At 49.0% G+C, this 25,309-nt stretch overlaps 1 protein-coding gene across 2 annotated transcripts; it reads right to left on the bottom strand.

Annotated features, from left to right (window-relative positions):
- Positions 1–1,256: 1,256 nt before the first annotated feature.
- NDNF (neuron derived neurotrophic factor) lies at positions 1,257–23,707 on the bottom strand. Of its 2 annotated transcripts, none has more exons than XM_036383097.2 (4): positions 23,493–23,707; positions 5,260–5,463; positions 4,184–4,308; positions 1,257–3,310 (listed from the first exon to the last, which is right to left on the bottom strand). In XM_036383097.2, the coding sequence occupies exons 1-4, from the start codon at positions 23,507–23,509 to the stop codon at positions 1,920–1,922; spliced, it is 1,737 nt and encodes a 578-aa protein (XP_036238990.1). In that variant the 5' UTR covers positions 23,510–23,707; the 3' UTR covers positions 1,257–1,919. The 2 variants fall into 2 exon arrangements, with proteins under 2 accessions (XP_036238990.1, XP_036238991.1); XM_036383098.2 differs by lacking the exon at positions 23,493–23,707 and adding an exon at positions 21,863–22,006.
- Positions 23,708–25,309: the final 1,602 nt, after the last annotated feature.

The raw sequence follows: 25,309 nt of genomic DNA, 5'->3' as shown, positions 1-25,309 counted from the left end.
GCTGCAAACATAAGGAGTTAGCAGGCAGAAAAGCCAAGTGAGTTGGGTGAATATCCAAGCAGAGAGATCTGGCCAAGGAGAACAAGCAGAGCTGGAATTGTGGTAAAACATTTGTGTTGAAGTGAACACCATACTAGGCCAGTGGAAGGGGTACTGATCCCCATACAAGTGGCAGCAGTACGGAGAGAAATGCTTTTAAAAACTGTCTTTAGCTTAAGGATTCAGTAGCTTTCCAGACTGTGAAATATAGGGAATGTATCCCCCTGGCAACTGGTGATCTAACCTTGCTACCACTGTCCTGCCCTTGAGGATTCTCAGCTGGAGTGACCTACTGCTCCTGTATACCCTGGCATGGTAATCCAGCAAGTGTGTATTTTTGAGTTCCTTTCAGGAATCAGAGCTCTCCAGAGAAATCTGAATTCCCATTACTCCGTTTATTATATAACCACGTTTAACACAGCAGGTGTCTTCTGATCAGTCTTCATATGGTACCTGCTTTTTTTGGGAGGGGGAGAACCACAACGAACTCGGCGTGTGGAATGGCACAGGAGCTTGTGCAGCCACAAAACCCTCCTGTCACCCACCAGTGCTGGGGCCAGCAGAAAGGAAAACGTCAGGAGCCCAACACTGCAGGGCCAAGGAAAACTGGAGCTCACCTCTGCAGGGATGGACAGGTCTGGTTTTCCCTGTCAGCAGCCTAAGAGGAACCTGTTTCAGCCTTCATATGGATTTTGGTCTCTTTCCCTCCTACCTTCACTGCTTGAAATAGGGCTGGCCCAGCTGCTTCTCTGAGGAGTGCTTTGTATTAACCAGCTCTCTGCAGGCTTTTGAGTCAATGGAGATGCCATGGAAAAACAATGAAGACAATTTAGAAAATATGATATCTAGAAATGTAATACCTTAAAGAAATCTACACCATGGAAATAACTGCAAATTAAATGAAAGTATCTGGGGTTTTGGTAGCACTACCATTCTTGTCAATGGAAAAAATAGCATCTTTTCAGCTTACTGTGGTCAAACCCAGCAGCATCCAGAGAGCAAGTGCTTCCAATGACAATCTAGCAAAAAAATAACAAATGACTATAGAAAAAATCTGCATGGCCTCAAACTCAGACTGCAAGCCATGATGAAACAGGAAAACTGAATTCAGTCCAAATTTCAGCATGTCTCGTCTGTCCCCACACCTCTCTGTGCACATAGAATGTCAAAAAAAAAAAGCCACTTTCTTTGGAGCAGTCAACAAAAAGCCAATAATATATAATCTAATATTTTTTAATTTTATGTACAGGAATATAACGTTATGGCAACTTTGTACATGAAATACATACAGTATTTAAACATGAAAATCAGCTAGGTAAGAATTTACATTAGCAATGAAACTGCTTCATATGCAGCCCAGTTAATACTTAGTTTAAATCTGTATTTTATTGGGGGACATTTTAATAGTTTACAATCATAGAAACATTTAAAACAAGACTCTATAAAATAATTTACAGAAACCCTACCATCTACACTGAGAGAAAGGGCCTATGTCTGAGAGTTGTGTGTGTGAGTAACAAGGTGAACAAATGATGTATCTCAGCCTCTTAAAGTATAAAATAATTTAGAAGCAGTTCATGCAATATGGAAGCAAAGGCGTGCCAGTTCCTCCGAGGTTTTCTCCTACCTTGGACATCTACTGAGCATCACATGTGGGTCACTGGACACATAATAACACTGCTGCCAGGCGCTACCAGACAGCACCAGCCTCAGTTCCTCCAGACAATGACTTATGTAAACATAAATATACAAGCTGATATCTTTTCTACACAGTACAAATACAGGTCACAACTTCTCAGCTGTGCAAGTAGTCAATCCGTACACTCGGAAGCAGGATAACACTCAGCCCGGAGTTCCCCGTGTTCCTCTGTCCAGGGGCACTAACAGAACTTCCTGGTTTTCACCAGTTTGCTCTGGTATTTCACCGAGTGCCCGCCGTGCCCTATGACATAAACATCCAGCAGGTAGGACTTGCCAGGCTGCAGGCCTCTGATTGTCTCTGTGGTCACTGCCTTCTGGATGTTCTGGCTGTGGAAGTATTTACACAGAACCTTTTCCGACTTCTTCCTCGTGTCTGGGCCCAAGCACTGGTTCTGCTCTCTCTTCTTCTGCTCTTCGTTGTAATTGTCATCCACTTCCCTCTTGTAGATGCAGAATTTGTTCCTCTCCTGCGTGCCCAGCCACGCCACGGTGACCGAGGAGCACGTGCGGAGCTTGTCGAAGGCTTTGATCCGCGTGTCCTCGGGCAGGGAAGGGAAGGACTGCTTGTTAGGCCTGCTTGTAGCCAGGATTTTCAGCATGGAAGCGCCTTTCTTGCTGCCCTTCAGCCTAATCAGGTACTTGGCTTTTGCTTTCCCCCGGAGCTGGAACTGCCGCACGCCCTCCACGCTTTGAGACAAGAGGAGTTTTCCATCCCTCCTAACTTGGATCTGAACAGCATCCAGGCAGGAATGAACGGAAAAGGTGACTTTTTGGTGAGATGAAACAGGGGCAAAACGTAGAAATTTGGCTCCCTTTCTTTTGATGAACACGTCTGTAACTTTGCCGTCCTTCAGCTCGACTGTTTTCTGCTTCGCCTCCTCCTTGGTCCTGGCAAAGGTGCCGACATAGGCGGTGCTCATGTTGGTGTTGGTGTTCACTGCAAACATGTCGAAGTAGTACTGCGTGTCTGGCTTCAGGTCAGACACGGTGAAAATGTTCTTGTTCCCAATACAAACTCTGTGCAGGTCAACTCTCGGCTTTGGGGGTGTTTGCCGCCCAAACTTGGACGATTTTAGGAAACCACGTTCTTTGCCAGAGTTGTTGTCGGCAGGGAAGCCAAAATGGGCAAAGTCAAAGGGACTGAAATCCAGACCTGGCTTTGGAGCCATCATGAAGGCGTCGTCAGAGCTGAGCTTGGCTTCGACAGCACAGAGGCTTTTGAAGTTGTGCTCTTTGTTGATGACGATGCAGTACTGGATGGGCTGTCTCAGTAAGGAGGCCGTGGGGCTCGGTTTCCATGCCAGTGTCACTGTTGTACGTCCCAGGGAGGTGACATCGATTCTGGGATCGTAAGGTAACTCAGGATAAGGCTGGTCTGACTCTGGAGTCGTGGTTGCATACACTTTAAAATGGGTGTCTTTCTCTGTGGACAGCAGATCCAGCTGGTACAGCCCAGAGGGGGAACTGGAGGACACAAAGTACTCCACATCATTCCCTTTGTAGGAGAAGAGCTCTGTGCCTTCCTCGCTGGTAATCTGCTGTTTCTGTTGCTCAAGGGGCTCTGGGTCACCTGGAACACAAGCAAAAGACAACATTTGTACAGACACTCTCTGCAAATGTGAAAAAACAGAACTCTAAAAGGCACATTTTACTACATAAAGTACAGAAGTGAGATGGAAAAGGAAGGGTTTGTCTTCTGAGGAAGATGTAATTGATCAACACTTCTGTCAAAACAGAGAGGAAAATTGGTTTGGCACTCAGGTTAAACCCAAACACAAAAGAAACTCCACCTGACCAGTGTTAATGGAATCTCATGAACAGCAGCTAACACCTTCCACTGGAGTGTCAGGCATCCCACCTGGAGTTGCCTGGCATATTTCCCCAGGGGAAACTCACTCACCTGTCTGTTCCTGGATGTGGACCCTTGGCTTTGGCCATCTGAGTCACACTGAGATTTTGTTGCTAAACACAGTGGGGACCAGAGGTGTGTCTGCCATACCACGTGGTGTGTGGGACAGGTCAGCACATGTGTCAGAGGCTCTGGCAGCCCTCTTCTCTCCTGAGCAGCAGCTACACAGCTCCATGTCTGGAGATGAGTCCTTCCAAAGGGTGGGCTCAGTCCTGCTGCAATGCCAGCCCTGTCTCTCCAATTTTAGCTTGTGTAAACACCTCACAGCAAAGCCCCCATCAAAATGAGTCACTCTGGGCAAACACAGTTTGCTCTGGCAGCAACCAGACCCCTGTGACTGTAACCTCAGCTTTTACTTCTTTGTAGTCCTTTTCCTTTCTTTGTTGCTGCCTGTTGTCAAATCTCCTGCACTGGAAGACCAAAACAGCAGGAGATCATAAAGACAGGCCTGCTGTGAGACTCAGTGTTTGAAGAACCTTAAATCCAGGAGAAAAGCAGGGAAGGGGACAGGGGAAGTTGCTGATGGTTTGTTACCTGATCCTTCCCCACTGGCTTCCTCTGGGAGCTCCTGCACACTCAGTTTCCACTCCAGAGGGGCATCACATGGTGTCACTGTCACTGCTAAGGGAGTGTTGTCCTCTTCAACCACAAAGAAATACCTAGAGGGAGGTTGACAGACCCACATGTAAGGAACTCCTGATGGCAGCCAGCTGGCAGGGATTGACTGGACATCATCAAGGATGGTCTAGGTGGGGCCACAGAGCCCAAAGTGTTAGCAGCAGGCAGAGGGAGTTTGGAAAGGCTGGTGGGCCAGAGCTAAGGAGCAGGGCTCACGCTTCTGTGTCAAGGCAGAGCAGAGGGCTGTCGGGCCTCCTGCCCTCCCCTCCAGCAGCTTTACTTTCTACCCCTATACTACCTAGACACAAACAATGACAGAGAGATAAATGAGGGGAACAGGGTCTCTCCTGGAACTTAGGGAGATGCTCTTCCAAGCAGGACACACATTGTATCCAGGTAAGCACACAGAGGTGCACACACACCCAGCTGCCCTCCCACATCCCTCCAGGCACCACACATCACCTATTGTAAAACGTTCCTCGCCAATGAAGGCCGGAGGAGGTATGTGGCATGAGGCAATGCAGCTCTTCCCTAAACTCTCTGGAGCCTCAGGTTCTTCCCCAGTCTAACCCTCAGTATTTTCTGACGCACAGGGTGAAGTTTGGGAAGTGGAGATTTCAGACCAGGCTGCCTAATGCTGCTTCTTTAAAGCACAGTAGGGAACAATGGAGAGGGACAAGTGGGGTGGGTCAAGCCTGTACTTTCTTATTTCCTTCCCGCTCCTATTGCCTCCAGACATGGTCAGTGGTCCCACTTCAGGGAAATTCTGCAGTCTGGGGGAGCTCTGGGCTTATCTGAGGAATCAAATAAATTGGACAGACTCTCAGCTGGGGAGGCCAGATTGGGCTGGAGGCTCACGTGTTTACTTCACCAAACCGAACACTGGCATTTATATTTTTCTGGTTGAGACCCAATTTTGATCTCAAAGCACCCAGCAACCAGAGCTACTGCCTTCCAAGTTCAGCTTCCTCACTTGGGCCAGGCAGAAATACCTTTTGGGGGTGTCTCGGAAGAGGTAGCTGCTGATTTCAGCCCCGTCAGGGATGACTGAGGAGTCGTGGAAGAACGCCTTGTCCCGGATCTGCATCTGGAAGAGCTCCTCATCCCTGGTGGGCAGCTTCTGGGGCCTGGAGTCCAGTGGCAGCAGCAGCAGCAGGAGCAGGAGCGGCAGCAGCGGGCAGCGCAGCAGGAGCATCCTGCAGCAACGACAGGGAGGCACCTCAGGAGGGGCAGCACGTGCAGCTCGTCTGCACTGGGACCTGGGCACACCTACCACAACCTCACTGCACTTTGTGTTATGCAGGCACCTTCACTGCCACACAAACACCAGGAAAACTCGTTGTAAGGACTGAGCTCAGACTGTCACAGCACTTGGATAAAGGGTGTCACCAAGATTTGCCCATCCTGAGCAGAGACCGAAGCAAGCCCAGGCACTGGTTTCAAACTGGAATTGCTACCAAAGAGCAAAAGCCTTCCACGTGCTTTGGTGAGTTACACTGGGATGTTTTGCCACAGCAGAAACGGAGCTGGCTGGCCTTGGGAGCTACAGCAAGCACAGAGCAGACGGAGGGTACATCGGCTTTGCTTCCCCTAGGAGACTTTGGTTGGGCTTCCAACAATCCTCTGGAAAGTAAATATTTCCAGTGAAACTGTTCTTGACAGAAATAGCGAATTAGGAAAACATGTGATACAAACCCACACATATTCAAAGCACATTGGTATTAGCATGCAATTCAGCAGGGCTTAATCCTCAAGCCTGATGGGAATTGCAAAACACAAAAGCAGAGAATCCTTTACAAATTAGGCATAATAACTCAATCTTAGCCTTTCATTATTATGTCTATAACTAGGTCAGAAATTACTACCCTAACATATACAGTGGGACAGGCTGAAAATCTCCTTTCAGTACAGTAGATGATCTCATCTATAATGGCTCTGGGATGGGGGGGAGGAAGGGGAAACAGCCCATTTCTGGTACAAATGTATCAAGTTTAAATGATTAAATGATAACCAATTTTAATTAGGAGAAGAAAGAAAAAGAAATGTTTAGGCCATTACCTTAGCTGTGTTAGCACTGATTTTGGGGAGAAACATGCTAAAAGCAGGGCTGCCAGGAACAGCTTCTCTTGTCTGCTGGCAGAATGTGCAGTCATGCACTGCTCTGGGTACTGCACTGTGAAACAACTACTATTTTATAGCAAACTCTTCCTTTTACCTCAGAGATCAAATTTGTCACTGAGCTATTTCCCACCACGCCTAATATTTTATGTAAAAGTAGCAAGCATAAAGCTCCTTGAGAAGTGGCACACTGTAGTCCAAGCCATACTAAAACTGCTCTTGCTAAATCCCTCTCCCTGCTGCCTCCAGCTCCCCTTCTGCCTGTCCTGCTCTCAGCACAGCTGAACACAGCCACCCACAAGCTGCACAGCAGGGCTTCTGACACCAGCACGGCCGTGGAGGGCTATTTGCACACTCATTTTGCTGCCTCTGACATGGTTATTTACTCACTCCTTCACCAACATGCAGGTTCCCCCCCACTCACCCCTCCTCTCTGCTCTCCCGTGATATCAGCTCATTCCCTCCCCGCTTTCTACTGTTTTCTCCAACTCCTGCTGTCCAGCTCAGTTCCTTCATCTTTCTATTTTCCCATTGAAATCAGTGATGGGACAGGGAAAACACATGGCAAACTCAGCAGGATCCATGAGCCAGGAGTGACCTGCACCCTTACAGGTTGCAATTTTAGGTCTCAAATGGTGTGCTCTGTTATCATTCGGGATGGTTTAATGACAGGTTACTGCAGTGCTCTGCCCTACACAAGGGAAAAGAGTCCAGGGCTTTACCCGACACATGCAATTGCTACCTACAGGTAAATCCTGATTTAGCTTTCCCAGCCTTTGTCAAAATTCATCCCAAACAGGTCCTGAGTTAGCTTTGGATCACAGTGGATAGAGTTCCTCAAATCCAGACTGGAGTGTTGATACTTACCAGCAAAGTTAAAGACATTTGACCTTTTGGAGCAAAGATCACAAGTCAAAATACTTGCTGGCTTGAGTCACCAAAGCCAGCAGAAAGCTCCTCTCACACAAAGCACGATGAGTTTCGTGTGCTCTAACATGCTGTTTATTGATTTTTCGAGTATTATTGTTGGCCAACAGGGATGAAATTCCTTCCAACTTAATCACAACAGTTACAGCAGATTATGTGGTTAGGTAAGAAACTCTGACGCTTTCTGCAGACAGCGTCCTCCACATGAACCCCCTGAAACTGCAATCCTGTGTATTCCCATAGTTCCAGTGCAATGGAACCTCTACTAAAATAAACCATTTTGATTATAGGCTAAGCTTCACTTCTTAAATAATTTCACTAGCTAATGCACTTTAAAAACTCCCATAAACAGTGTTTCTGCCCCCCTCAACAGTTACAGAGCAGTGACAAGGTACAGATTTGTCTGCAAATTCTTTATCTAATTATAAAAGCATTTCGGCTTAAAAATAACTCCAAAAAGACACATGAAATTTAGTTCTATATCCCTGCCCGTCCCACACATGAAATAGCTTGCAAAGTTGTCAACTGTTCCTGAAAAAGGAAACTTTTATAATCTCTGTTCTTTGACAAATTAATAGAATTTTGAGTGCTTTCATTTTTAGGTAGCTAACCTCATAGGCTTAAAATGGGCCCAATTTTCATGCACGACACTTCCAAAAGCAGGACAACAGCAAAGAGGCATCCAAACCTGGCTCACAGTTTTTGGAAGCTGTGCTGTCAGTGTTACACCACCCTTTCACACCAGTTAATAAACAGATTTTAGTTTTTGCAGAGCACTCATTATAATTTGGCAGGGTTTCAAACTAAACCCTCTGTAGTTTACTCATGCAAAACATCAAGAGCAAAGCAAAAAGCCCATTTATTCATCCTATGTTTGTTTCTGGGCAAGCTCACCAGTGACTTTGACAGAGTCCCTCAGAAAATGCACTTGCTAGATGTGAGCCTGTGAATTCATGCTCTGCCACCCAGTCCTCAGAAAATGCCAAAACCATTTTCTTGCCTTGGATTCGTTTTTAGAATCCAGGTACAAGCTGAGGCCTAAGCACTGCACTGCTAAGCCACACAAATTACATTAAATACGTTGTGTGATTTTTTTTGTTCTCTAGGCTGTGCCGCGCCTCCTTAAACGTCTTTTATTCAGTTTTCTACAAGTTTGTCTTGTTTTCTTTTCTTTTAAACTCATGAGTCAATATTTTATTGATATATTCCTGCTGACTGGAGGGATTTTCCTGCTGTTTATCACCTGAATTTAAGAGAGTGCCAAAACAAACAGTCCTAAGTGAAATAATAAGCACCGTTTTGCTTCTCCAGGATTGCAAAAGTGCCCTCTAATGGCCCGTCTTTACCTTTCACTTCTTCCCCAAACTCTGTCTCAACTGAGCCTCAGACCCAGAGGGAAAAGTCCTGCTGGCTGACTGAGCTGGGGAGCCAGAGTGAGCATGGAGCATCCAGAGGGTGCCACCTGCTCCCAGGCAGGGCTGCTCCCAGGGGACAAGGCCACTCGGTTTTGCCTGCCAGGCACCAGGACACTGAACCTGAGCAGGCTGAGGGATGCCAGGGCAGCTGGCCAGGGGTTCCTTGGGTTTGCACCTGGAATGTGGCAGTGCCGTCCCCAGGTGAGCAGCTCCCAGGCTACACAAACACTGCAGGAGCAAGAGCCACACCTCAGGAGATGTTTGCTTAAAGAGCCCAGCTGTATTTACCTAAAAAGATCAACAGATGAAAAATACATGCTGTACATTGGAGAGGGAGATACACGATTTTAAACACTTCAAAATTCACCACCTTGCCAGAGGCTTGGGGCTTTTTCCTTCTTTCACGAAGAAGAAATAACCATTTTATAAATGGCATTTTCTCAACTTGAGTTAAAAGCACATACACGAAAATCATCATTAAGTCAGGTCATGGGTTTTATGACAATTACAATTAATTCCTCTCTTTTAAATAATCTCCTTACCCAACTTTTCCAAAACCCCACCTATAAAAGCCCTACACAGCCCTCTCTCCTGCCTTTGAGACCTCTGGGTAACAAACTCCATCTGCAAATCTCCAGGTAAACTGCAATTAGGATCAGAAGTGGAGAGGATAATGGGATTTACAGCTGGCTCAGGTCCTGAGTTGAGGGACAAATGAACTGGAGCTGTGGCAGCCCCTCATGGGGTTTTCCCACAGGCTCAGCAGGGCACACCCTCAACCCAAGCCAGAAGCAGGTGGCCTTGGGGACAAATGAAATGATCCCATTTTTGATCTCCCTGGTTAAGGCTATGGTATTTTCTGGCTGACCTTTTTTTCCAGCACTGAAACGCAGCTGTGTGGGGAACACTCTGTAAGGGATCAGAGGCTCCCTGCCTACATGCCACCACAGAAACCCCACCCAGCAAGCCAAGAATCCATTTTGTTTGGCTCTTGGGGATCCAAGCAGTTGTCTCCTCCTGTTTGTGCTTCACTGTGCATTTAACACAGGCACTCACCTAACACACCTATGCTGTGGAAAAAGGGAGCAAAGTACTGGATTCACCACATGCAACACTGGTACCTGTTCACAGTCATCTTCCTTGATCTATGGAAATCATTTGCTTTACTCCTTAACTGTCACCCAGACCTGTGAAGGACTTAGAATACCAAAACAAAACCATCTGGGTTTACCTGGCGCAAATGTGTCTGGAATAACCAAACCCTCACGTAAATTACAGAGAGTGGGAAGAGCACAACTGTAATTTAGTGAGGATAATTTCAAGGCACTGCCTGACACAGTGCTCTTGTGTTGCATTCTTCTCTTTTTATTGTATGGATGGTTAACTTTTTTTCTTCCTTACATCCTATTTTTAAACTCTGGTGTGCTGGGGGTGGGGTTTTTTTCTGTTTACATTACCCATGCTGCATCTCATAATAAGTCTGCAGATTTATTGACGTGATTTAAGTCCAGCTTTGGAAATAAAAGGGCACTGTGTGACTTCTTTGACTTATTCTAGGAATGCTGCAAGTAAAGAGCCCGTGAGCTTTTCCATTATACACTCCATTTCCAGAGATATATGCCACAAATACATGCACCTCAGCACACACAGTTATCACCTGAGCACCAGAGGAGTTTAAAAGCGCTTATAAATTTGGATTGTAATGCAATTAGTTACTCTTAATGTGCAAACAAAGAAAAATAATGCCTTTGCAATTTAAGCATTTACTGGGAGCAGCTCAGTTTGTTTGTTTAAGGGGAGACCAGAGGGGAAAAGTGAAGGCCTGCTGTTTAATGCTGACTATTCCCTAAAGGATGTGGAAAACGCTTGGTATGTTTTTCATTTGGGCTTTTTTGTGGTTCCTTTTTTTTTTTTTTAAAGCATCGCTTTTGAAAACTTGTTGTCTGGTCCTGCCTGGTGCCTGGGGAAAAGCATGGGCCAGGCAGGGCTGTGGGACCTCTCCAGGGGCTTGGGACAAGAATTGCAGCCCCAATAGGGATGCAAGGGTGCATCACTGTCTCTGTGGGTTTTAAAGACCAATTCTTTGTGTAGTGCCACAGCCAGCTTGACATGGCAGCTCCCATAGGCAGGACCAGCTGTAACTGGGAGGGCAGGAGCTCTCAGGGACCTGTAATCCATGGATTAAAGCTCCCTAAGTACACAGGGACACGATGGACTATAATGCCTTTGAAGCATGGAGGCTCCACCGTGTCAATAACCTGTGGATTAACCAAGCGCCTCTCGCAATTCCAATTCAACCCACAATTTTCCTTTGCTGGGAAAATTGTTGTTTTAGCCAAGCAAATCGCTGTGGCATTACAGGGAAAAAATACAACCATTTAAAAATAGGAAGGTTGGAAGAAATAAGGGTACATTTCTACCAAATCTTAATGGACAACAGTGGCAGTGAGCTACAGCCTGGGGGAGAGGTTAACTCCAAAGGGGCATCATTAGAAAATGCAGAGCTGTCTCAAATTAGACATGTCGAAAAGCAAACATACTCGGGGAGATAGGGTATCAAAAAAATCAAATTTTACATGGACTATTTTGTTTCTAAGCTGAGACTTATTTATTTTTCCACTTTTAGTGGAAACAGATTCAACCCTGATCACATCAAAATCGTCACCCTGGAGCTGGTGGCAGCTGGCCGCCTCAAAAACCAGCTGAGCCAGGAGATGCCATTGGGGACGCTCGAGGAAATGCCTCATAGTTCTCCTTGTTTCAATCAGAGACCACATACCAGCGCTTCTCTCTTTCACAGCCACCTCTGCCCACGGGACTCAGCGCCGAGTGTCAAACCCAAACAAACAGCGCATCCCCGGCGGCCCCTGCTACAATGCTCAGTTTGTTCCGCGCCTCTCCTTGCGAGGGGGTGGCAGCGGCACGGGAAGCAGGGATGTGCTGGAGCACGGGGAGGCAGCCAGCTGGCAGCCCTCCCCCCAGGACAGATGTTACCTCCCCTGGCCGCTCCAGCACCGGCTGGATCCCTGCTGCTGGCCCTGCTCATCCTCCCAAGCCCGTACAAAAGCTCCAGGTGGCTGGATGTCGCTCCTGGAAAGGGCAGGCGTCATGGGATAGGTGACTGGTACCAGCTCCTGCAGAGGAAAATATGTCACACTCGGAGAGTCTGACCCAACTCGGAGTAGAGGAATTTTTTCCATAGTCTCAGCAGGGGTTGAGCCCCAGTAGGAGAAATAAGGCAGAGAAATCTCGGTTTGCACAACTCCAGGCCATTTCAGATAACCAGCCCCGAATGCCACGCAGCTCTACCACAAATCTTTCAGCGCAAGCGCTGGGGGTGTTTTATAATGGAAAGTAATTATTATCCCCTTGTTACGAGCAATAAAAGTAGGGCAGAGACTTTCCTTGTTCAAGGAAATCCCAATATAATCCTTTCCTTTAATCATAAAACAATAGCTACTTTCCTTGGCCAAGTCATTCCGCCTTCAGCACAGCTCTCCGGGTGTAGGTTGCTCTCTCTCTGTAATGAATTTCAGCAAGGGGATTAGCAGGGAGGAACACACGAACAATTACAAATTACAACCAACACCAGCCTGTTGGTATTTGCTACAGAGTTTCCCACTGTTCCTCTGGAATACTTCAGTCTGACATTATGAGTGAGCGCCCTCGCCAAAATCCTCCAGGGACGGGGATGAAACGTCAGGGCATGATACAGAGCAGGAACAGAACCAGGATCTGCATCCTCAAACTGCTGGGGCAGGAAGGCTTGGGAAGGTGCTACAACACAAACCCAGAGTCATGAACTACCAAAGGAATGAAGGTTGCTTGAGCCATTCCTAGGGAATACACTGGCATGGCAGCTGCTCCTGGCCAACAAGGTGTTTGCTGAAGGGAAGAACACAAGGGGCTGGCACAGGGCAGGGAGCTGTGGGAGAGGCAGGGACAGGCAGGTCACCAGAGTGACTCCCAGAGCAAGAGCAGAGGAAGCTGAGCTCCAGCACCTCCAGCAACAACCTGAGCACTCACATTCTGGAGTGGAAAGCTGTGCCACGAGCGCACTGGAATTCCTTATGCACTTCTCCCCTTGTAGTTTTTGGTTGGTGATTTATAAAGGGAATATTTCTTGGAAAACCTGTCGAGTGCAGAGGGGCTGATTCCCACAGCTTCCATCAGACATGCAGTTTCCCTGGGTGTCAGGAGTACCACTGCACACATACACAGGATTACAAACCACAGCCAGCCCACGGGCATTGCTACTCCCACTCACTTCCCTACCTCTACACACACAGTACTCCCACAACAGTGACTCAGGAAGTCTCCTTTGCCATGTCACCTCACCACCCTTATTGCCACCAAGGGTTTCTCACCTGCCGTGGCACAGAGGAATAGCAGCAGCTTTCCAGACAGGCTGGAAGAGCAGAGCAAAACAGCAGCAATAACAATGCATGGTGCTTGTCTGCAATACCTGGGGAAGAGACTGCATCCCTGTGCTGCCATCAGAACGGTATCCTGCAGTGGTGCTGACCCCACAGGAAAGATGAGTTTGCCTACTGAATTCAGAGTTTGGCCCATTTGAGAATTGCTTAGGCTGGAAAAGCCCTCTGAGACCATTGAGTTCAGTTGCTAACCAGCACTGCCTAGGCCAGGGTAACCCATGTCCCCAAGTGCCACAAGTACACGTATTTTAGATACTTCCAGGGATGGTGACTCCACCACTGCCCTGGAAAGCCTGTTCCAATGTTTGACAAGCCTTTCCATGAAGAAGTTTTTTGTAATATCCAATCCAAACCTCCTCTGGCACAGCTTGAGGCCATTTCCACTTCTCCTATTTGGGAGTAGAGACCACTACATATTACTGGTAACCACAGTAATATATGCTATATTTATAGCTGATCCCTCAAAATTTCAAATCCCTGAATTATCATCAGAACACAAATCTTTCTGATTGCACTTACTATCCAAAACTGGATTCAGTTTTGTTATTTTCTACCTTCAGCTTTAAAAGTATGCAAAGGAAACCTTAGGCCCTGCAAGTCCTTAATGAACCCTCAAGGCGCTCTCTCATAATGATTTGTTGCATATCAGAGTAACTTCACAGACGCTGCGTCTCATTTTCCCTGGCTGAAAAAGGGCTGCTGAAAATATGTAAACATTTGTCAAATGTTTGAAAATGCAAAGTATCAAATGTAGTGCTGAAACTGTTGATATTTACCCATTTCTACCAGCAGCTCTTAGTGTTAGACCTGGCAGATCTCAGCCACAGCAACAAAGACTCCCAGATCCAGCATGGATCTTGTCTCCCACATGGATCCCCACCATCCCCAGGAAGCAGCACACACCATTTCTTAGCACTGGTTCCTGAGGGGCTGCAGTGGCTGAGAGACAGGATGGCTCATCCTGGATGAAGCACATCCAGCCTCAGCACTGCTCCTGGGGGTCACTCAGCAAATTCCCTCCTTTGCATGCTCCCTTTTAGACAGGACTATGAGAACGAGCAGGAATGCTCACACTTCCTAAAGCTTGTATTTACTCCCCCAGCATCCTGCTTAAAAGAAGACACAGATTCCCACAGATAAATTAGTGAAATTAGCTCAATAAATTAGTCAAAGTTGTTACCTGGAGGCATGAGCTGCTCCTAATTTCTCGACGTAGCTACCTGCTGTCCCCACCATGGTGCCTGACATTTCCCACTGCTTCCAGACAAAATCCCAACTTCCCCCAGCTGCTCACCCAGCATCACTCAACCCCCTCCAGTGCTAAGGAGCCATGTGACAGAGCAAGGATTTGACTCCAAAGGACAAAATGATGGGGAGACAGTGAGACAGAGCCATGGAGGTGGCCTTGGTCAGAGCTGACACACGCTCACCTCTCTGGAGAGGCTGGAAGAGCCCACGAGTCCAGCCACAGCTCACCAGCCTCCAGCCCATCACACCAAAGCAGGACAGGAGCACATTTGGGAGCTGCCAGTCTTCAGTCTTCCTTCTAGCACTTTTCTGTTTTTTAATCAGCCAACTTGTGCATTTCCAAGCTGGCAAGTCCTTCCCAAGTGCAGAAGGGATGGGTGCTCCAAAGGGATGTGGCGCCAGAGGTTCAAACCTGCCAGGGTCACCTGCAGAGCTGTGGTAGGGGGTCTGAAAAATCAGATGATTGCAAGGGTTGGTTTCAGCTCCACTTTGCTGCTGGGCCAGTGTTTATTTGTGCAGGCTGGCAGGGGAAAGGTTATCCCTTTATGTGCTGGCTGCCAACAAAAGCGGAGGGAGCCCATGCGGGCGGGGAGGCCGGGCTGTCATGGGTGAGCGAACATCCAAACAGCCCCAAAACCTCCGGCCCTCTTATGGCAACCATACATCCCAGGCTGACAGAGCAGCAAAGGAGGGACAAGAAGGGAGGAGCTCCTGCATTCAGAAAGGGGGAAGAAGTGGGGAGAGCTCTGGTGTGGGATCCAGCGCTGCTTTCTGGGGGTGTCCCTCCACCAGCGACTGGAAATGGCTACCAACATTCTTGGATGAAAGTTACTGCTAAAGGATAAAACGTCATTCCAGCATCACTGCTGATCATTGCTAGCCCCCAAAAGCTGTAAATTCATACAACAGTATCTGCTCCTTGGTGCTTTGGCCCCTCAAAGCATCTCAGCAGAGGCTTGGCCATGTGGGAGCTCTGCCCACGGGGACAACGCCCCCGGGTCCCACTTTGCTCCCACACCTTTCACCAAGGGCCACGAGCTGGGGTCTGCCCAGTCCCAGGGTGAACAGACCCTCAGTGAGCCCACAGTGCCCAGAGGGGATGCTCATGCACCCTGTGAGCAACAGGCTGAGCCAGAGCATGCTTTGGGCTACTGAAAACACACTGTGCTGAGGTCTATGAATTTTGCATTTTCTAGTGTAAGTCCTAATTGCCTGGATTTTCTCATAAACACCTTGCAACTGCTTTTTCTTACATGAGAGGGAATTAGCATGTGCTCCATAAATTAACAGCACATTTCTTTCCCTGAGCCTGCCACCCTGCTATCACACACTTGCAAGAGATGTCTTAGACTCTTGCTTTAAAATACCTGCTTAATTCAAACATTAAATTTAGACTTGTTCACATGATGTGAGAGGGTCTTAAAACCTACTTATTTTCTCTCTTTTTTTTTTCTGACTATTGTACTCTAACAGGATTATAAAAGTTTTAATCGACTGATATTAAATCTTCCCTGCAAAATTGTAACTTTAATACCCCCTAGGACTATTAGACTTTTATTCATTATTTCTCATTACTGAAAAATCAGTGTGAAATAGCCCCTAGGGTCTTCCCCAAATAAGGATAAGATCCTATTAGTCGTACAAATCATACTCAAGGAAGTAATTCTTACCCAGGAGAGAAAACCCCCAGGGAATTAAACACAGATTTAGTAGCCAAAGGAAGGGAAGGAACAGGGACTAGAAACTGTTAATGCTGCACATTGATGTTTTCCTTCACATCCAGAGACCAGCTGGCAGCTCCAAGACACTTGGCTTTCCCACACCATCACAATCCCAATCTGTGAACTGCTAAATTTCCATCAGGTTTCTGGATTTCAGAATGCTGAGGCACACTTAGACTGTTTGACTAAAAACAAATTAGCAGTAAATCTGCTGCACCTAAACAAAGCAGAGAGAGATAAAGAGAAGGAGACTCGCTTCTTGACAATATTCTGGCTGCTTTGTACCAACATCTTCCCTGTCCAACCATCCCTGCAAATGTGTGTGAGGAATCCCCGATCCCACCGTGCCTCCGCTGGTCTGGGGCTGCTCTGTCTTGGTACTGAGCGAGTTAAAGGTGAGAAAGATGAAAAGCATCATTTTTCTCACCCCCTAATAAAGTTTCAACAAAGTTGTGTTTCCTCAAATAATACAGGGGGGAAAAAAAATAGACTCAATTAGGCAAACAATGCTTTTCCCCTGTAAATCACAGGGGAGGTGTTGGCCTCGGTGCTGTGTCACCTTGGGAGCGTGCGAGGGTCACACTGGAGGGGCACTCATATCCGGACCCGTGGAGCAGGGAATGAGGTAGGAGAGATAAATTATTGCCTCTTGCTTTTCAGTTTTCCAGGTGCTAGCAGCAAGTACCCACTGCTTCCTATCTCAGCTGTCACACAAGCAACAAACATGTCTCTAAGCCCTGAGTTTAATTACCCTGAAGCCAGAGCAGTCCCACTTCAGGCCAAAGCTGAACAGTCCTGAGAGAAATGGTGAGAAATGCTGACAGTACCTGCCTGGGTGCGAGGGCAGAGCCCAGGGCGAGATGCTCTGTGCAGGATCTGCTGCTCCCCTCTGGTAACTCGGGCACGTTTGTGCTCAGTGAAGCTGTCCTGCAGTGGGGCTGGCTTCTCAGGCCACTCCTGCCGCTGATTACTCCAGTGACATTCCAAACCCATCCTGTAAAATGCCCCCCATCAGGTTCTTGGTGAAGCTGGACTATCAGCTAGCTCACACATGAGGTGACATGACACACTGCCTGTTCCTGACGTGTCCCACATGACTGACGTGCTCCCTGTGGAGCAATCAGAGCCATCCACGCAGTCATGAGATTTTCAGCTGGTTCCTGTTACAGCTCTGTGTTAACATTGATCCTTCTCCTGTTCAGTGGGTGTCCTTGCATGCAGCAAATGAGAAAACTGAATTCTGAGAGAACAAACTTCTTTCTAATACTTGCTCTCTTTCTCTCCCATCTGAATGTATTTCCAGCTTGAAGCACACTCTCCTGGAGTGTGAGATAATAAATGCTATGATTTATTATCCTGACCTGTTTCCCAATCTAAGGGCAAATACTTCCTCTCTAATGACATCTTGTTCAAGTTTTCAAACAACATCTCCTCAGCCTTCAAAGCTCCCTCCATCCATCCACAAGCTTATTTGAGTTGTCTTCTCAGGCAGAAACTATCCCTGTTTGATCTAATGAGGATTTTTGCCACAGAAGTACATCTTGTGATGTGAAACAGAACAGTTTCTGCACTCTGCCTTTTCCCCAAAGCAACGCTCGCTCACTCACTGCTCTACTCATGAGTTAGCAGAGCTCAAGCAGTTCTTAAGTCCCTTCTCACTGGTCTTACCTAGGATATTCTCCTTCCTTGGGTGTAATACTGATTTCACCTGGTTTACTGCCCACACAGTCAGTGACACCAAAACGCAGAGCTCACCAGCGCTCAGTGTCACACCAGGTGCCCCATGATCAAGTAACCATCGGTCTCATAGCCCGTCTATACTCTCTCACATGGAACTTATATTCCAAACATGCATTCCTTGATCCTATAAACTAGCTGGGGTTATCCTCCCTGATGCTGGGGCATTCCCAGCAGCATGTGTACCGATCTGTAAGGGTTTGCAAACTTGTTTTCTTGTATAAAAGAGGAGGCCCTTCCCTCCTTCAGTCCAGTCTGCTCTTCTCTGCATGTTATAACCAAACAGAAAAGAAAACAAACCAAAAGAAAGCAAGCCCTCGCCCTCTACTTTACCTCTCACAAGTGGCCGAGCTGGTAGCCCCGAGCAGCCCTATCGCCCTCGGGTTACCAGCCTCACCCGTTCGAGTGCCGGGAAGCGAAGGAGAAGCGCGAAGGAGAAACGCGGAGCTTTCTGAGGCTGCCCCTAATGCAGAAAACGTGCGCGTTCGGCGGGGGCGAATGGAAACTCGCCCGCCCTCCCCGGAGTGGCCATCGCTACAAATTAGCAAAGCTGCCTCCAGCCAAAGCCAGCCAGGCACTGAGAAGATAAATACCCACTTAGCACAGCAAAACAAAACCAGCCCCAGAAAGATGCGAGACCCCGAAGGGGGACTGAAACAGCCCCTTGCAAACAGTGAAGTAATGGGCTTACAGTTTTATTATTCGTATAAACTTTAGTGACTTCAAAATGAACGCGAAGCCAAGCAGGACTTGTTATCCCACTAAAATCTGTGCTGTAACTGAAGCCAGTGCCCAGATGTTCCGTGGTAAAATCCACCGCCTCGCTGCTTAAAAGCACCACATACCCTGACGTACAGCCCTGGCTTGCCTTTATCCAAACCTACTCAGATTCTGGATTGTTTTTCTAGCAATCCTTTCAACTGCCATGGGAAGCATAAAAGGTGGTCTCCTACAAAACCATTTGGTACCAGCTTGAAATGTAACCATTTGCAGAAATAAATCAGGATTTCTTTTTAATAAACTGTTTATCGCCAGCCTCTCGAGACATAAATCGTAGAAGAAAAAGCAGGGTCTGAGTTTAATAAACATCTCATCTTTTTATATATATTAAGGCAGAAGACCCTGGCACACTTCAGACTGAAACATCCAGCAAACAGCCTCCATCCAACCCTGCTGAGGGCATGGCATGGAGCAGAAGGCCACTGCACGGATGGAGCTTTCAGGAAAGGGTTTATCCCTTCATTTTTAGGGGACATCAAAGGCAGTCAAACCTCCTAAGAAGGACAAAGGGGACTTGAAGACGCCCTTACTGCCCCGCACGCAGTTCTGGTCTGTGAGCCGGGTTGCTTTGGGGCAGCCTGGGCTCTCGGAGCACTGAAGGATGCTCAGGTTCCAATGAGCTGCACACGGAGCCACAGCACCGAGCCTGCCCCCAGCGCCGCATGCCAGCCTGGCTCACAGGAGGAGGACAGGGACGCTGGGAAAGCCCTGCAGACGGGCCGGAGCTGCGTGCTGGGAGCGCCGAACGACACACGAGCACCGGCTCTGCGGCGAAGGCATTTAAGCCGAGCAGGGAAGGCAGCGCAGGCGTGACGTGATTTTGAACAGCTTGCTTGACAGTTTGCACCAGATTGTATTTATAAACATTAGGGAAACCTCAGAGCTTTTCCTCCGCGTTTCCGAAGTGCTCACCCACAACAACACAGGCGCGCGGGGCGATCCTACGCAGCTCTGCCTCGCCTCGCTGACAAACTTCTCACAACTAAGTAAAGGGGCCCAGAGTCATCTCGGTGGGATTTGCGTCCCACACAGTGCTCAAATTCCCTCTCGTCTCACCACCAAATCCTGACCTTCTCCTGGGTGGCTGGAACATGAGGTGACCTGCTGGCCCGTGACGCCAGCAGCACGTCACGCCCGTGTGCCGCCGCCTGCCAGGTGTGGTGGTACCAGGGAGCTGCTGGCAGAGCCCAGCGTGTCCCCACTCACGAGTGGGACATGCACATTTTGTCACTTCACTGGCAGGGCTGCAATGATATGCTGCGGTGCACAGAAAATCAACAGGATTTCTGTCCAGGGCCGCGCGGAGACAAGGAGAGTGGGATGCACCCACAGTCCTCATCATGGAAACATGACAAGGAATTTGCAGACATATTATAAAGCTCTCAGAAAATTAAGAAGGGCTCATTATCTGCTGACACAGAAAGCTCTCGAGGAACAAACATCACTGTGCTCACAACAGGGTCAAACACAGCCACAGGACCCTGGATACACCCAGACGTGATGCACTACTGCCTATCTCACCACGTTCTTAATGGTCAAACTAGAAGGTAAAAACCTCCCAGTGTTTTAAAAAGTCCTCTTCTGCTTCAAATATCAGCAAGTTTTAAATTCTAGACATTGCTCTGAGCACTTGAGAGAGTTGCAGTGGCACTAGAAGCTGACCTGGGCAGCTGTCCTGCAGGTACGTGTTTCGTTATGAGGCAGGAAAGCGTGGCTGGGAGGATGAGGCATTCCTGACAAGAAGCAATCCGAAGTACCATTCCTAAAATAGTTCAGAATCAGCAATTTTCAAAGTAGGCTGAGCAGAAACACAAAGTTCTTCCCCCTTCTCCCTCACGGCACAGCCAAGGGTGCTGATGGTGTCCAGCATGCAAAGGCTGTTTTTATGGAAACCAGGCTATGGCCAAGCCTGCAGTGCCTGGCCAGGGTCACCGATGCCATAAATCACTCGCTGCCAACCGCCCAGGGAGGAATTCAGCCTCACATCGCTCTCGCCCCTTCCACTTCTACAGGCACAACTCCACTGTCTCAACCAAGCGTGAAAAGGGTGGGAGCCCAGCCTCAGTGCTGGGTGGGCTGCCAGAGCAGCCTGACTAGGGGATGCTCCAGTGGAGACAGTGCCACAGTTGTGCCACTGAACATCTCCTGCCATCTACGGCTGCTCACAAACAGCCAGCTAGGACACGGAGGGCCGGGAATTTACGGCAGGGATCTTGCCTCCCATCTGAGCTCGCCTCCTGCAGCTCAGTCTAGCCACAAGAACAGCGATACTGTTTAATTGTGCTAATTAACATTGTAACTAGATGCTAACCAGCTCCTTTGGTGGCGAGGGGAAATCCAAGGGAAGCTACAAGCCTCAGGACCCGCTGTCTGAAACCAGCCTTCCAGAGGCTGCCTAGTCCACGTCGGTGTCGACCGGGATGATTTCCAGAGCAGCCCCGGGCGGCATGGCACAGACAGGATCACGGTCATCCCTGGCACCACGCTAACCCGTCCGGGGAACCAGGGCATTGCTACCGCTCAAGTGTTAAATTCACCCAGAACAAACACGCTCAGACAATCACAGCTTTTCAAAAACCAGCGCTAGCCTTTAACTGCGAAGGTTTAAATACATAAAAGTTCTATCTGCAAGTGATTAAACAGCGCTTTGTAGCCATTGTCTCTGCGCTGTCGAAATAAAAACAGAACCAAGGCTGCACGTAGCAAACCTCGGCACTTACATCCCACCGTAGAGTTTTCTGTCTGCTTCTTTTTTGGTAGCCACTTTTCTTTTCCCCGAAAAGCACGAATGATGCTGGCGGAGCCGGAGCCGCTGCCTGCCTGGCACACAGCGGCTCCGCGGCAGCGCCGGAGGACGAGCCGGGCTTCCCGGCAGCCGCACGGGCTGTGGGGCACACGGCCGCCGCGGGCTGCGAGAGGGCAAAACCGGGGAGGAAAAAACAAACCTCGAAGGCGAGGGAGGGATCCGAGAGAACGCCGGGGTTTCTCCCGGCAGCATCCCGCAAAAGCCGCGGCGGAGGAGAGGTGCCGGGACGCGGGCTCAGCGCCGCAGCCGCGGCTGCAGGGACGGCGCCGGGGTGGCCCCGGCCCCGGCCCCGCTCTGGCCGAGGGTCCCGCAGCCGCCTCGGGGCACCGCGCCCCCCGCCCGCCCCGGGGCAAGCGGAGCGGGCTGCGCGGGCGGCCCCGCTCCCCGCCCCGCTGCCGGCGCCTTACCTTGCGGCGTCCGGTCCCGTCCCGTCCCTCCCGCGGCGGGGGAGCCTTGGGTTGATTTTTAGGGGGGCGGCTGTTGACCTAGCCCCCCGCTCCGGTGCAGACGGGCTGCAGCGGGGACTGTGTCACGCACGTTCCTTCGCGCTTTATAGCCCCTTCCCTTCCCCACCCCTCCCCGCGGGGAAGGGAAAAAAAAAAAAAAAGGAGGAAAAACAATAAAAAGCTGGGGAAAGAAGCCGGGAGCCCCTCGGGCACCCGCCGCTGCCCGGGGCGAGGGCACGGCTCCGGCTTCGCCTCCCGGGAGGAGCCGCGGGGCGGCCGAGCGCCGGCAAAAGTTTGGCGGAGGGGGCGCGGAGCGGCGGCGCCCGGCGCGTCTCGCTGCTGCTGCCGCCGGGGCGGGCAGGGGGTGCCCCGCGGGCGCGGCCGCCCCGCCCCGCCACCGCTCCGCCACCGCAGGGGCGGGCCCGGGGGGAGCCCGCGGCACCGCGGGGAGCCCGGCCCGGCCCGCCGGCCCCGGCAGAGCCGCGCAGGGGCAGCGCCGCCCGGCTTTGTGCCGCGCTCGGCTGCGCTGGCAGAGCCTACTCAACATCCATCTTGGAGGGTTGGATCCTGCCCGAAAGCAAAGCCGGGACGGGGGAATGCGGGGGCCCGGAGGACGCGGCGCTCCCGGCTCCTCTTTCACGCGGCCGTTGCTTGAATCGGTCGGGGGCTGCGGGAACGCTGCGGAACATCCCAGCAGCGATGGAGGCGGGAGAGACCGTCAAGGATGCGTGAGATATGGGATTTACTAAACCTTCCTGCAACTGAGCAAACGGGTCTCGAAGCTACACGTTCAACCTCTCACCTTGTCCCTCATCACGTTTTGGTCAGAGGCAGCTTTCAGGTTTGGGGGCCGAGCGACAATTTTCTTACTATTACCTGAGAGCTGCAATGAAAAGACAAAAACGATCCTTTGCCATTTAGAAACAAACCCATCTCTTTTTGTTTCCTTTCTGGCACATCAGACATAAAAACGTCAAGTGCTACATAAGCATTAACCAAGTTATTACTGATAGCAGCTGATGGGTAATTGCCAGCAGCTAATCATTCCTGCCCTATTATTTCAGCAGATTTGGGGAGCAAAAATTAAGTAAACCCTCTTTTTATTTTTTTTTCCCCTTGCAAGACAGCTGAGCAAATCTGACAGCAAAGCCTCAGTGGAAGGATGCAAATTGTCATATTCTGTAGGGTGACGTGTAGGGTGACAAACAGCTCCACTCGGTGAAGACACAACCCCCAGAAGAGCTCATGCCTTCAGGGACACACAGCTGTCCAAACCTCTGCTAATTGCCATTAGTTAGTGCCACTTACCTCCCACTCTGTCAACTCACAGAACAGCAGGGTCCAGCCAGCCAGCATTCTGCCCAAGGGTCTGCTCAGAAATATAAGTTCACTGAACAAAACCCAGGATTAGGAAAAAGAGCCCTGTGGGAGCCCCTATCCCGTTATCCTTCTGTTTTCCCTTCCCTATTTTTACATATTTAATAGCTCTATTCATTGTTTTCCAATAGGCTTTAAGGGTAGGAGTTTAGGGAAGGGAGAAAGACAAAGTTTAGGATAAATTTATGCATGTTTAAGGAGAACTAAAAAATACCTGGTAGTACACAGCATCCCGACTTCTTCCCTTCCTTGAGGATCGTCTGCTTCCAACTGCAGCACCTCGATAAGAAAATCTCAGCAACTACATGTGCTCCTCTTCTGATGCAGAAGGTGCAGAGATTCGATCATCCAAAAATGGGAGAAGCTGACTAAATGAGAAAGCTGAAATTAGTGAGGAAAACCTGGTACATTGTGAGGAGCCTCCCCCCAAGCCTTCAGAGCGCGCGGGAGCCAGCAGAGAGCGATGTGCTCAGGTGAAGGCAGCAGCTACCGCCGGGTGCAATTCATGGCACAACAGGGTTTTGTAGAGCCTGCAAAGATGGCTGGCTCGGGTTTGAGGTCATTAGAGGTAAAATATTGCTACCCAGCCAAAGAGCTCTGGAGACCGTGCGCCTCACACACAGGCAAACCGATTATTTTGAAGCCAAGGACAGTTTTAGTGCTATTGTTCTTAGGGGGTATCACTGTCTGTGATTCCAGGGGAAGCAATGTGACATCCCTGGGATGTTATTTGCAGGGGTATGTGCACACCAGCTCCTCTGCACAGATAACTCTTGGTTTGGATGCCTGCAGTTCCACCTCTATCGCTGCTGTAAATCTCTGTGGTGATTTAAAGCCCAGCACAGAGCGAGGCTCCCAGCCAGAGGCACAGGCAAAGCACTTCCACAACAAGATTCAGCTCTCCCAAAATTTATAAGGTACAAAAACATTCAATGCAGATACAGGAAGCAGATTTGGAATTTAGATGCTGGAAACTACGGGAAGTCTGGAAGGTGCTGGAGCAGCCTCCTAAACGGAAACCAAGCCATGAAAGCCAAACACAGAAAATTCTCTCGTGTAGGTGATTGCTTTGAAATCCATTAAATAGTAGCTGGGATAGTCCCAGCTGCTATCCCAGCTCCCAGAAAACTGGCATTGAAATACTCCCCCCTGGAACCAGAGATGATTCACAATCACTTACAGGAATAGGCATGGTCGTGTACAACACCCAAGAAGTCCTCAAGTGTGAAATGCTCCTCCTTATGTCTTTAGGGCAAAACTGACAAACTAAAGAGGCAGACAGAGCAGCAAATCTCTAAATGATTTCTCTCTGGGCACACACCTTCTCCTCCCACCCTCTCATAGGCTTCCAGGGAAGTGAGTAACCAAATTATTCATCCACACGCAGTCCCAACCTCTGTCTGCAGCCGTGCATTGCTTCCTCGGGGGCTGAAACAGCTTTGATTCCAGGGAGCAAATAAATATCCCAAATTTTGAACATCTCTAATTGGATTCCAAGGAGGGCTGTAAACTGTCTGGGTAAGAACTGCGCTCCTCACAGTTTCCCCATGCTGGGAGGCCCCGTTAGAGTGGATGGATAGGTACTACCAGGAAACAAGATGCGTGTTATGTATGATGAGAAAAAGAGCAGGAAATGTTTAATAAGCTATCCAGTGAAAAAAATCCTGAATAATAAATCTCTCCCAAACAAAAATGGAAACGGGCAATTGGATATTCTAGGAGGAGAGAAAGAAGGATAATTCATCATATAAATAATTCATTGCAAGTTTTAGCAGCCGGCGCTGCCGTGCATTTGGTATGGAAGACAGATGACACTGGGATTGCTTGCGTGTGTGCTTAATTTTGTGTATACACAATTTTTTTGCTGAATTATATGGTTCTCATAGTGGTGCAGATCTGAAGATCTGTTATCAGTAGCCCATTGATTAGCATTTATTACTTGGAAGAGGGTACTGTTATTTTTTAACATCATAAACTGAGGTGCTAACCCAGCCTTACCGATCGATGCTGCCTGATAACCAGACTGTGATG

Source organism: Molothrus ater, chromosome 4 (assembly GCF_012460135.2).
Source record: "Molothrus ater isolate BHLD 08-10-18 breed brown headed cowbird chromosome 4, BPBGC_Mater_1.1, whole genome shotgun sequence".
NCBI classification, from domain to species: Eukaryota; Metazoa; Chordata; class Aves; order Passeriformes; family Icteridae; genus Molothrus; species Molothrus ater.
The sequence above is the reverse complement of the archived record's forward strand: the minus strand, read 5'-3'. Positions and strand labels throughout refer to the sequence as shown.